Source organism: Balearica regulorum, chromosome 18, assembly GCF_011004875.1.
Source record: "Balearica regulorum gibbericeps isolate bBalReg1 chromosome 18, bBalReg1.pri, whole genome shotgun sequence".
Taxonomy (NCBI): Eukaryota; Metazoa; Chordata; class Aves; order Gruiformes; family Gruidae; genus Balearica; species Balearica regulorum.
Genome location: NC_046201.1, coordinates 3,800,877 through 3,814,896, shown reverse-complemented (window position 1 = coordinate 3,814,896; position 14,020 = coordinate 3,800,877). Strand labels below are relative to the sequence as shown.

Here is a 14,020-nt window from a genome sequence, read left to right as displayed (position 1 = left end):
TTCTGAGGCTCAGCTGCTGTATGTTGACATTTTGGGGCTGGTTAGGGTTTGTATCCCTTTCACCAGCCATCCTAAGCACTGCTTGAGAAGGACATTTCCTCGCCTTCTTATTTTGGATTCCGATTCCTGTAGCCTTGTCTGCACATGGACCAATTTGAAGGGTGCAAAAATGCCCAACTGAGTACCTACTGCATGTCCTCAAGACATGACAGACATCTTCAGGCTGAATAAGTCTTAGACTAAAAGGTTCCTATTTTTTTGACATTGGCAAGATTAGTGTCTGGGAAGGCACCATTGCTGCCAGCAGCTCAAGGATCTGGATGGATCTCAAGTGGATGGCATTGCCCCTCACGTGGAGCGCTGAGCCGGGTACCCAAATTGCATACGTAGATGGGCAGGAGCCGAGACGCAGCCCAGCATTAACCTTCCTGCGAGGCGACATAGGCAGGTCCCCACGCGGCACACACATTTCCTGAATTGCTCTTTCAGGGCACCTGGGTTTTCTTCCTGCCTACACTGGGAGCTCAGCTGTCTAGGCAAGGACCCTGCCCTGTCTTGCAGAAACCAGAAACTCAATTCTTAGGCTATGCAGCACCAAACATTGTCTGGATTGTGCATAAATCAAGACAAATCTTGGCTTAAGTGGGGGCCAAACTCAGAGCATTATTTAACCATTTTACAAAAAGCCTGACTAGAAAGACTCTTGGGATGAAAACGGGAACACATGAGACCTCATAATTTATATACGCATTAACTTCCCACTGGTGAAATTAAAATGCAAAATAGTATCTCTAAACAAAATTGCGAAGTTCTGTCCCCTGAGATAATTAAAAATCGAATGGGCAAAGCATATGCCAGAGGATCTATTCTTACCCTCATAGCACTTTGGGCTAGATCGTAGGTATTTTCTCTCTCTCACAGCTACAATGCTGAGCTCCAAGAAAGGGTTTGTCTGTGCAGTACAGTGAGGCTCAGCAATAATTACCCATTGTGCTATATGTGATGAGCCATCCTTTTGGTTCTTCAGTAACCCGTGCACCTGGACTTTAACTAAAACCAAATAATATGCACAGAAAACATTTTTATGTAAGAGGAGGTGAACATCACTAAAAATCAGAGAGCCTTTGTATGGCATGCCAAACTGCTGAAGCGAAAAAATGTCTTCAGTGAAAGGGCTCAGATGTGAGCATGTTTCAGTGCACAGCTCCAGGAAAAACTCTGATAATAAATGTGAGCTTGTTATCGTTGCTTTTCAGTGGGAAGTAAAGCCGGAAGCAGGGTCGTGCTGGCTAATTGAAGCTTACATTTTCATTCAAGCACTGCATTTTAATTATAAACTGGTGACACAAGTATCACTTAGTTCTTATCCTGTTTTAAGTGTGCATACGTATAAAAAATATTTTCAGTTATTAATTTATTCTTGTGATCATATTCATTATCCTATATTATGTCTACCAGGCACGTGTCTAATGACATGTTTGATACACGCTAATTCTTATGCCTCTTTTAATGCAGGACTTACTTACACACACATTTTAGGCTGAACACGGTGCCAGTTCGCCACCAAAACAGGTGCACATTAATGCTATAAAATCAGCATTAAGAACTGTGTACCCATATTCTGGCCAGCTGCAAACACTTGCTCAGCCCTCCCGGGGCAGCGCAGGGATGCCAGGAAAAGGGATAACCTGTGGGAGTAGCTGCATCCAGCGCTGTCACCTGGAGATGCTGACGGCGAGGTCCTGCCTGCCCAGGTCTGGCCCTCATCCTGAACCACTTGCCCTTCATCCAGCTTCTGCGTCTGAGCACTCCTCTGAGCCTGCAAAGCCGAGCGGGTTGGCTTTTTGTGCGGCTGGAGCCCTGGGTAACACTTAGAATTCAGGTGGAAAATTTCTGGCCTGTTTTTCCTTCTCTGTGGGGTTTTGCTGCCGTGTCCAAAGACTGTCTCCAGCTAGAACGCTGCCATTTATATACAGAAATTAAAATGAGATGAGGAAGAGGTGACTGGGAATTGGCTACCAAGAGACACAAAGTCGGTCATTAAAAATCAGACCAGGAGTACAAGTGAAAACATGGGGAATTTCCCTAGAAAGCAACTTATGAGGGAAACCTCTTTCAAAGAAAGACATCGGATGGAATGGGGTAGCTATTTTTTTCCCCCCTCTTAATCTGCTACCAAACTACAAAGAGGATTCTATTTTAATAAGCACTACTGTAGCAGGACATTGCAAATGAATTGCTCAAATGGCTATAATTAGAAGTGATACTGTGAATACAGCCCTAGCATCATTCCTAAATACTACACACTTTATTTCAGGTCTTGCATCTTTAAGGATCCCAAAGCATCTCCAAAACTGTCTGCATTTGCCAGCGCTAAAGGCAAGGACAAGAGTACAGCAAAATGTGCAGAGCGAAGGAGAAATTCCTACCAACCTCTGAAGCAAACCTTCAGTCTGCTGAGGAGAACTACAGGAAGTTTAATCTCGTGATTAGCAGATAGTGGCATTGTCTTGGATAAATAGTTTTGGAAACACCTAAGCAGCTTAAAAAAATGAAATCCTGTTGCCTCCCAATGCAACATACGCTTCAAAGACAAACCTTCACTGGGAATATGGTTAGAGTTCATAAGCCACAGTCTTTGAAAAGACTAGTCATCATCTCGGAGCATCTTTTGTTGACAGACAAAAATGTGTTTTCGCAGCGGGCAAAGCCGGGGGGAAGTGGACCAGCTCTGATCCAAACACGGGGAGGGGGCAGATCCAAGCAGCGCGAAGCCTGAGCCAAGAAACTCAGCCTCTTGCCAGGTTTTTTGGCTTGGGTTCAGCGCATGCATAAACGTAGAGGGGCTTTTCGACTGGGGCCGTCTGCGTCCTACCGGTCCGTCTGGAAGAGGTTGGTCTGTTCGCAGAGAGCGCACTGGTGAACCCAAAATTGCTGTAATGGCAAATAACTGCTGCTCTGCTGCCTGCTGGCAGGAGGATGAGGATAAACACCCAACGGGTTAGGGTTAGCAACTCGAGTCTTATGAAGCCATTCCCAAACTGTTATTTAGCTCCCTGGTTTATTAATTGATATTTTATCATCTCTAGGATAGCTCTGCTTGATACTGATGTTTTCCAACAGTTCCCCTAATAAAACCCAGTTGAAATTGTTAATAATGTTGCTGAGCTCTAATTGTACAGAATAAGCTGCTGTCAGCCGGGTGTATGTCAGGTGGCAGAGCAGGACCAGGGGACATTAAATTTGGGAGGAAATAGATGAAGAGTCCGGGGCTCTCCCTCTGCAACCCGCCCCGGAAACCAAATTCCCGAAGTTTTGGCAGTTCACAGTTGCCAACAAATAACCTGCCCACCATCAGCAGAGGCATATCTGGAGAATAACAATCTATTTTTGACTATTTACTCCACTGTCTCAAGTAACAGAGCTCTGTTCAGTGAATCTGAGGGCTTCAACCCTCTTCATGATCCATGCAGACAAAAATGTGATGTGACATAATGCAACTTGCTGTTTCATCAGCTTGCTAAAAACAAACCAACACACAAAGAAACCAGCTCTAGCCAATTTTGCATTAAAATGTATGCAAGTATGTAAAGGAGTATTGCTATGGTTTACCTGAGTTTAGAAGATCCACTGTACAAAGATGATTAAAGCCCATTATTGCCATTAGTGAGTCATATAGAAAGGAATATTACTAACTTTCATATCTGGCTACCTTTGAAAACTCGGTCTAAATAGTCATGAGGTCTTCCAGCGTTAAGAGTTTGCTATTTCATTTGCTTGCAGGCAGCTGAACGCTGGGGGCTGAGCTTTTAAAAAACCCCCTCAGCACGGCAATTCCTACAACAAAATTATCCAGTGTCTTGCTAATAGCCATCACTGCTATTCAGTGAGCCATGAGCTAGGTATGCACAGCTCTAAGGTAGCTATATGCAAAGTATTTCAGATTTGATTATATTTAGGCAATGTACCTCTGGCAAGATCCTATTTCAAGTCATAATTGTGATATGTCATGGTTCCTCTTTAATGCCTTGCAGCAACAACAGATAAACTATGCCTCTGGGATGCAAGTAAGACACAATAACAATACTAACATTACTGAATGCTATATATTTGGACAGGAGAAAATATTCAGTCATCCATATTCTACACAAAATCGCATTATTTAAAAATATATAAATGGGAGAAAACTGATCTGAAACCTCCGGCAGAGAATTGGCAGTGACTTAAAAATGGTTATTAAGTAAATCTGAAAAAACCCCCTGGCAGCTAAACGAGAGTGGTAATTTCTCAGTGAACTGGGTACCTCTCCCACTCGAACAGGGCTGCTTGTTGCTTCTGAATATCTTTGAAATATTTGGCATTATCCAGCTAACAGGACTGGCTAAGTGAGAAGCATTCAAAGGGCATAACTAAGTGGCACAATTCCAAAACAGCAATTAAAAGGCGGAATGCTTGAAAAAGAACAATAAAAGAGGTTAATTCGTATCAGGGTCTGGCAATCTGCACAGGAAATACTGTAATTCCATAACGCGCTCTCCCTTCATCCGTCTCTCTGTATCATGACTGCATGTTTATAATCTAGCATTCCTTCCATATAACATCTGACAAAAAAAAATGACTCAATTCTGTTGAAGAAGAACTTACTGTGCTATTTGTAAAGTAAGCAGGAGCCTGGATAAACACGTGGGAAACAAAGTAAAACACGGAGAGAAAAGAGAACCCAAACCTCGTACCTATTGACAAGTATATGATTATACATTTTTCACTGGCAGGACGGCATGGAGATGCTTGAGAGTAAAGAAAAGAAATTAAAAATCCTAAATTTCTACCTGGGGCAGTATCTACCAGTTTTCTACAGAAAGACTCTCACTCCATCATAGAAAAGCTAATTTAGAAGGTATCTTTTTAGCAGAAGGAAAGTTATACCATTTCAGCAAGGAGAGGCAAAAGGAGAATGAGAACAAAGATGTTAAGATGACAGGATGCCACAAGGAGGAGGAGAAAGAGGGGCTGGACTATCTGCCAGGCTAAATCAAGAACGGCTTCAATGCTTTCACTGTGTTTGACACACAGCATGCAACTACTGGCAAAAATGCCCCCAGATTTGAAAGGAAATCTAGCTAAAGTCTGTGTAGGCTGGGCTATCCATCCTGCAGGCAGCTTGCCCTGAGGCTTGCTATTTTGAGAGATTAGAGAGGCCACATATCATTAATATTGTAATAAATCCCAATATAGAGAAAGTCACAGCCTCAAATGTTGCTGTGGTGCCCAGCACCTCTGTGTGCCCCTCCACATCGCCCAAACAACCACTCTGAAAGAAAAAATATGAGCCGAAGCCCAGGAAAGAGTCACCTTCCGCTCTAAAATTTCAAAGGTAAAATGAACTGATGTGCTTTGGGAGTGGAGACAAATAACTACAGGAAACAACTATCTGGGAATAGGAGAGAGAGGACAAAACATATTGTAATTTAACTGATCAAAATACGCTGAAGAAGTGAGAGACTTCAGGGCAAGGCAGAAAACAGTGAGAAGCCCTGCGCAGCACTAGAACTGTCTACTGAAAATATCCTTTTGTTCTGAAGTCATAAATGTGTATCAGCCACTCAGACATATGGGCAGTTGTGCATTTATCCTGTTTATTTTACTGCTCCTGTGCATCCTGCCTTGCCATCTGTTGGTAAGAATTTGGATGCTAAACCATAAGTCTGTGACATAATAAATACCAGTAAACAGAAATCTAAAATGAAGATAAGCACAAAGTAATGCTTGGAAGCAGGACCAGTTTTTCAGTTCGATAGTATGATTTATTTCCTGAGATGAAACTTGGCTCAGAAAAGAGGGACCAGCAGGAGAAGGTCCAATTGAAGGGACAGATCTACAATCTCTTCTCTTATATTGGCTTCATATTGGCATAATTCCACTGCCTTCCTAGAAAGCAGTTAAATTTACGTAGGTGGAGAATCAGACTTAATCCTGTCCCTCCAGGAAGACATGCTTAAACACAAAATATTGCATGTATAAAACATAAGTTGCAAGCAAAATGCTTCAAACCCAGTTAAAGCACTGTTCACGCACCTTCTCTGAGCTGGGCAGCCCTATTGCCGTGTCCCAGTTTCTCTGCATCTTCTTTTCCCTTTTTTTTTATTAGTATGGGAGGAAAGTGAGTGGGAAGGAAGCACAGTTATCCCCTCCTGGTCAGGGGCAGAAAGATAAAATAACTGGCCCCAAGTCAGAAAACCTAGCGAAGCCCAGACCCACAAGCCCATCCGTCCTCCTCCTCCCTCTCCGTTTCCAGTCTGGGGCTGCAGAAGTTACTGCTCAGCTCTTCGACGCACAAACCTCACATCACAACGAAGTACCTGGGTGCTGAGAGGTATTAACGACAGGCTTCAAATTACACGCAGTACCTCAGTACTCCTACTGCCTCAAAAGAAGGAAAAAAGGAGATGAAAGCACTAGCCTCCCCTCCTAACATATTTCCTTTTTTTTTTCCTCTGTTTCTGTTAAGATACACGTGGCCACAGAATGGAGATATCAGATATACACCCCTTCTCCCCCAGATTTTTAAGGAGGTTCATGTGTTTTGCACCAAGACTACCGGTTGGACAGCACGATGTGGGCAGAAGGAACGCAGAGTGACCCAACGAACGGGCCAGGATCCACCGGAGGAATAATTGCCGTGTTGGAATTTTACAGGAACAAAACACAATATTGTCATATTTGCCTGTTTTACCAGTTTACGCCGGCGAGGGTAGTAGAGCTGCCAGAAGGCAGGGCAAGCCCTGACGAGGTGCAACGGCTACGAGCTACTTCCAGTATCTAAAAAGAGTAATAAAAGCCCACGGCAGAGGGTCAGTTAAAGGTAATGGCAGCTGGAAGAAGCCCAAAAACTACATCACATTACATTGTAAAGGTCCCCACAAACCCCAAAATGACTTATTGCGGCTCTGACAGCTACTACCACAAACGCCATCTGTCAACCACCTACAACGTGCAGCATAATTATATACTGAATAAAAAAGTAACTATAGCACAACACAGCCACAGGTATCCTATTTGTACAACCCGATGCAGCCTTGACTCTTTTCACAAAACACTTCTGAAACCTAGGTAAGATTACTATTATCCACATTACATCTTGCACAGATGAAGAAGCTTTACAGCTGGATTACAAATGCGCTTTCATTGGTTTACAGCCTTCGGGGAGTATCGCTAATGCACAGAAAGTCTTTGGGTTCTACGTTTTGCATTGGGATATCTGACATGCTGAGAGAGCCATGGAGAAAAAAACCAAAACCCTTGTGTAGCCTGATACTCCCTACTGGCTATATAGTAGATCAAGTTCAAGAAAGCAAATTAATTCATTAAAGCGACATATATTCAGTCAATTAGCTTCAGATCCCTGTTTCATAGAGCGACTCAGGAAGAATGGATGTTTTGTTACATCAATACGGTCATTTGAGAACCTCTGTTACAAATGTTCAAAGAGGTACGCTTAGGAGATCCGTGCTTTTTTTTTTTTTTTTACTATTATTTGAGAACAGAATAGATAATGCCTTAACCCATCTTCTGCTGACAGTTCTTCCAGCACAAATTTTCTCAGTATTTTAAAATATGTTATACTACGGACAATATTTCAGCGATTGAACTCTGCATCCCTAAAGATTGCTCCAAATTCAGAATCTCTCTAGCAAATGGAATGCTCTTGAAAAAATTAACCTAAAAACATTGTCAAGAATCACTCCATGAGTTGCTGACAAAACCGTACTGCTTCAAGCGCTGTTGCAAAGACGGCGACGGAGCTCTGAGAATTGCTTTTAAAAACAGTGAGTGGAGCACAGGCACTTTCTCAACAGCACACGTTTTACCAAGGAAACGGAGATGGTATGAGCAGGATGGATGGAAAGAAAGAATGAAAACATGGGCTGAATCTCAGAAAAATCTTTCTCTCATGCATTTACATTTTTTCTTGAAAGATTCATGGATGAAAGTTCACTCGTCAGGACCTATAATGCATGTACAAAATACGTATATATTGTCCAAGAAATAGCATACACAGGGTGCGTTTTTCATAGCAGAGACACCCATTTGTGTATTCTCCATTTGCAGCTACCTTCTGTCACGGTGTGAATATAGGCTCGTATGTCTGTAAAGACTGAGAAGACCAACCATCTCTTAATGTGCATGTGGACGTGACCTCCAAGGCAGTCATGTCTGATATTAAAGTGATGTAACATTTGCTCTTCGACAAATAAAACTTTGGCAATAGCATTTGAATATAAAGTCTGCCTGGTATTTAGTTCACTACAAATAGTGGTGGTACTAGGAGTTCATAGCTTTGCTTTGAGAATACTAAAGAATATTCATTCTTTTCGGATGAGCATGAATTTGCAGTATTGACGGGTGGCAGCCTTCCTTTATTTGCTTGCCTCAAACATTTGTATAAGCATTTTTATTTTGTTTTCAAGAGTATCCATGGAAGCAGCGCGGGCACGTGCTGCAGTTCCCATGTTTGTGCGCATTCATCCAAGCCGGAAGACTCGCAAATAATAGTGCAAATATGCATTTGTGCAAGTTTTCAAGTCATAAATTATTTACTCGGTCCTTCCTCCCAATTATAAATGTTCCAGCCACCCAGTCAGGAAGGACACACGGTTCCACGTGAATTAAATAACCAATTGCACCACTTGAGAAGTAAATGGCAAACAGGGAATACTGAAAGCAGTAGACACAATGGGTTCAAAGAGATTCATATGCTGAAGTGTTTAATAAAACACTCTTTGAATAAATTTAAATTACAAGTACATTACTTGATTTCATATCTTGATGTCACAGGGCCTGCAGAGCTCTCTATTGTGAGCCGGCCTATTAACTTCAGCACGATTGTTCACGAAGATAAGCAGTTTCAGCAGATAAAGTGGTGTTTTTAAAAATCTTTTTTTTTTTTTTTTTTTTTTTCCTTCTAGGCAAATATTTTAATAGCAGATCCTCCCAGTGACTACGACTGTGCAAGGCTTACGTAGTTGTGCTGCGCATTTACCATAGGAATCGGGGCTGTGGGAAAATTATGGTGGTTTAATCTCTCTTTCTCAAGTTAGCTTGACCACGACAGGATTATTCATAAGACACAGCATTTGCTGTGTTTGCAAGACTCTGGTCTGCACCACCTTGACACGGACCCACAGCTACCCACTGTAGCTTGAGTGTGGACACAGGACATAACAGCAGCCACTTGAAATGGGGCTGATTTGCTCTTATTATTAATTTGTGGGTTGGGGTGCGGATTTCAAGTGTGGATGGCTGCCTGGGGGCTTCATCAGAAACTTCTTCCTCTGGTGACAGTTTAACTTTAGCTGTCGAAACTGCAGTTATCGTAGATGTTGTGGCCCCAGAAAACCAAAACCCAGCTTTGCCAGGAGCCCCTGAGCCATTTTACTGCAGAGGCTCGGGCGAATAGCATCCACTTCTGTCATAAGCACATTCATACCAAGAATTATTTTAAACAGTTTCCTACCACAGGCAATTACCTTGGATATAAGTTTTAAAAATCCATGCAGAAATACTGCTATTGTTTAAAATCCACTCAATGAGCCTCCTACCTCCACCTTCGACAAACATGCTAAAAGAACAAAATTGGGATTATACAGGCGAGAGTTTGACTGATGTATCATTAACGCTACTTCTTGAGTGACTAAGCTCCATAGTAGTATCGACTACTAGTACTGAAACACGATTTCATCTCCAAGACAACTGCAGCTCCAAACAAAGATAATATGCTGGATCCCTAAACTGTATCACTCCCGTTATCATTATGATGTTAATTTGTTGTAAAATGTTTTCCCGAAGAAGAAAAACACTGAGGAACACCTACTAATTTGGTTAGGAGGTTATTCTTTTCCATTGTTTCAGCAATTTTGTTTGAAATCTTGGAATTTGGGATACTGAACAGGTGAGTGCTCAAAATCCAGCATACGGGTTCTTTTATGGATAGAGTTGAGAAATATTTTCATGGAAAATTTCAGTTGACCTGAAATTTACTCCGCAAAATGCTTTACTCTTGTCAAAAGCAATTTCAGAGGCTGTTCAAGGTATTTTCAGCTTTTGCACATTTGCGTCTTAGATTTGTCTTTTTGAGATAATAGTGAAATGGTGCTTATTAGAATAAATTAAGTATGTTTTTATAATTATTACTCTAAAACACAACAAGAGTTCTAAAAATAGGTTTGAAGCCAGACCATTTAATCGCATATAAAAATCTATAACTGAAATTATTTTCTTGCTGTGTATCATCTCCTCAGAATTGCAACTATTTTGTTGATTTTACTAAAAGACCCATCCACTCCGAATGAATGATGCTCTGAAATAATCAAGGGGGTGTTGCTTTAAATCATCTTCTAGAAATGGTTTTATTATTTTATGAAACAAAGGAATCTTTCCATGTCAAAATCAAAGTCCCATGATATGGTTTAAAACATGAATAATTTAATGTATCTGTAGATTTTATCTTACAAAGACAGAGCATACTGAAAATGCAGGAGAGAATGTAGTCTCTGTTCCCCATATCTGTGAACAGATGACAGCTTTCTCAAATGGTCCATTCTTAGCACATATTTGACAACTTTAAATTTTGTAACTTTGTAATTTGATTACGAGCGTTTGAATTTTGAGCAGAAAAGCTTAATTGCCGTTGGATAGCTGGGTCCCATGAAATGCTTTTTTGTCCCCTAAATTGATGAGGATTCAAGGTTCACTTGCAGACAACTGCTGGGTGCGATTTTTTCAGCAAACACCCTTCCGAAGAAAATGTGCCCCGGGAGGCACAGGTGCTGCCCGGCGCTGCAAGGCGAGCGATCAGCCACCGTTCCTGGGCACTGTTCGCAACGCTGCCCGTTTCTCACGACTTCACTCCTTTTGTTTTTTTTTTTTTTTTTAAAAACAAGTTCTTACTTAAGCCCAGTTTAAATCAAGGGGAAATTCCACCAGTTTTAGTCAAAGCTGCACTTCATTTCTATGAATGAGATTCCTGGAAGACCATGCAGAAATCCTGACTTCAGGAAACTCAGGGATTTCTCCTGGAGACCACAGGCCCAGCCTAGCAGAGCACGCTCAGCAACTCCCGCAAGATGCGAACAAACTTATTTTCCATGGAAAATGGAGAGTGAAGACATCAGAACAAGCTCAGCGACGATCACAAGATTCGGTTCAAGTGGAGGATGCTCAGCATCTCTCAGGCAAACTCAGGAGCTCTCAGATGCAAGCCCTCATTTTCCAGGTGTCATAAAAGCCCATACAGAGAGTTAGATTTCCTTTCGGAGTTATAAAGCCAAGCATCATTATTACCCATAAACCTTCACATTTCAATAATTCTTTCTCTCTTCATTGTCTAAAAATATTTTCTTGTCCTACAGCTATTCTACCTATGCATACTATTACTAGGTAGCAAAGCTGATATTTTAAGAGAAAAATGATGTTACACTGTAGCTTTGAATTGTTAGCAAAAGGAGAAGATGAGAACAGACGTGAGGATGAGGTGCTTCTACCATACCACAGCCTTTTCTGGGGAGGTAAAAAACTCCGAATACAGCTGCTAGACTCTGAACTATAGCTGGGCTCATCTGGGCTGAGCTGTCTGTCAGTTAGAATAAACCAGGAAACCAGGTTTGTAAAGTCCATGTGTGCTAAGACGTGCTGATGGAATTAGGTGCACTGCAGCCGATATGCCAAGTGCATTACTGTGGGAAGAAAGACTCCAGCGTACCCCCACCCCCACGAGCCACAAAGCAGCTCAGCAAAAGTCAACAGCTTCCCTCTACGCTCTCCCTTTTATCCAGCATCACTGAGGCTCTGTTAGCTGTTCACGTGGAGGGAACGGACCCGGGGGGCGAGGGGGGTCAGAGCCACCGTGACCCTGGTCCCCGCTGCCAGCGCCTGCCCGTGCTGCGTGTCCCTTTCCTGGGGATGCGCTGGTTTCCCACGGTCAGAGCTCTGCGCGCTCGGCTGACAGATGTTGTTTCCCATCTGGGCTTTCCGATCTGCTATGCCAAATCCTCTGAGCACCCATGTGTTTCTTTGTCCCGGTAGTTATCTGCCGTGCCTTCTCTACAACTCCATTTTCAGAGGAAGCCACATGTTTGGCCTCTGTGGGGAATGGGGGTGTCCTGCTACCCATCTCAGCCACTAAAACACCGATCTTTTTGTCTGTCAGTATTATTCAGCCTGACCCTTGGGCTGTATTAAGTAACCCCGAGTCCACACAGAAGCACTTGAACAGTAGCAACACCACCTTCAACCAGGTTCCCGGTCTCTCTCTCTGAGGGTAGATGGGGAGGAACTTGGGTTTCCGCTGTCCTGCCCGAGGGCTGTGGCTGAGCCCCAAAGCCCCGTGGGCTCCCCAGTCCCCAAGGCTCAGCTGCGCCCCGAAAAGCCCCGAACGTGCCAGGAGCCCCCCCACAACCCCTGAAACCCCGGGGTCCCTCAGCCCCGGGGGGGGGTGTGTGTGTGTGTCCGCGGAGCGAGGTCAACCCCCCCTGGGCAGAGCTCCCCCGGGCAGAGCTCCGCATCCCGCCGCCCGGTTCCCATGGCAATCTCGGAGATGCCGGTTGCCACGGTAACGCCATCCTCCTCCTCGGCCGTGTCCGAGGCAGCGGCGCGGCTCCGGCTCCGGCTCCGGCTGGGCTCTGCCCGGCGGCTCGGGGCGCGCAGCCGGTCCCCCCGGGAAGTTGCTCCCCCCCCCCCCCCCCGCCCCGGTGCGGCTCGGCCCCCCCCGGTACCTTCGAGGCAGCAGATCCTCCAGAGCCCCGAGTGCGTGAGATCCCCCCGCGCCCGCCGCGGCGGCCCCTGCGCCTCGTCCGTCGTGATGTTGGTGCCGTTGCAGATGTGGGCGCTGGAGTAGAGCCAGTAGTCGGTGCCGATGGCGATGGCCATGAGGCTGAAGGCGGCGAAGGCGCCCACCGTGGTCAGCAGCATCTGGACGCCACGGTCACACCACACCATGGTGCTTCATAGTCCCCGCACGGGCGCGGGGGGCCGCACGACACCGCCCGGCAGCCGCCGCCGCCGCCCGCGGGAGGCAGCCGAGTCACGGGGCGGGGGGCGGAGGCGGCGGAGGGGGGGGGGGGGGGATGATGGTGGGGGGAGCCGCCCGCCGCCGCGGGGCCGGGCTCCGCCGCCAGCCGCGCCCCGCCGCACCGCCCCGGCCGCGGGAGGGAGGGGCCGCCCGGCCGCGGACCCCCCGGGGGTGCTGGAGGGTGTGGGGGTGCGTGGGGGGGGGGGGGCAGAGCCTCCCGACCCCCGACATGCTGCCGCCCCGCCGGGGAGAGCCCGGCCCGCAGCCCCCGGCCCGCAGCCCCCGGCGGGGCTCCAGCCCCGCTTTGTTCGTTCGCGCTCGGTGGGCTCTGCCGGCGGCAGGAGCGCGATGCCACGTCCCGAGTGGCAGCTCCACGGGGAAGGAAGGTGTGAGCGTGTGCGAGTCCGGCTCTCGGCAAACGGGGCGACCCCGCGCACGCCAGAGCCCGGGCAGAATTTGTCTGGAGATCAGGGAGGTGTTGCCAACCAGATGGGTGCAAAGCTCTGCACCGGCACTGCTGGCTCTCCGGTGGGTTACGCACACCTTCCTTCTGCCGCACGGACTGCCCTGGAAATCACCCGAGGAATGGTGCCAAACACAGGGGGGAAAGTGTTGCAGTCCCAAGGAGGGTGCCCACATTGTCAGGGAGCTGCGGCGGAGCCAAAGTGGGGGTTTGGCCATGATTTCCTCCTGCAGCTTCCCTCTGCCATTAGTTACGCAAGGAGGTTGTAGGCAAGTATTTGGGTTGCTGGTTTTCTCCTGTTTGGAAGGGGATGGAGAGATTCCAGCGCCTCAACGTATTTTTCTTTGGAAAAACCAAGGGAAGAAATATCTATACCATTTTTTATCATGTCATCCTGCCTTCCACTCCTGACTCCCATCACTGCGAGTTGACAAGTCGGTCCTGCCTCCACCTCATCCAAGTGACAAGCCAGATGAATGGGAAGCCTTCCT

The 14,020-nt window shown here is 45.8% G+C and overlaps 1 protein-coding gene across 1 annotated transcript in view; it reads right to left on the bottom strand.

The window, feature by feature from the left end:
- The window catches only part of CACNG4 (calcium voltage-gated channel auxiliary subunit gamma 4), a 41,278-nt gene extending 28,118 nt beyond the window's left edge, over positions 1–13,160 (bottom strand). The window contains exon 1 of the mRNA XM_075770281.1: positions 12,771–13,160. Coding sequence (XP_075626396.1) covers positions 12,771–12,993 — 223 coding nt within the window. The 5' untranslated portion in view covers positions 12,994–13,160. The remainder of the gene's footprint in view (positions 1–12,770) is intronic.
- Positions 13,161–14,020: the final 860 nt, after the last annotated feature.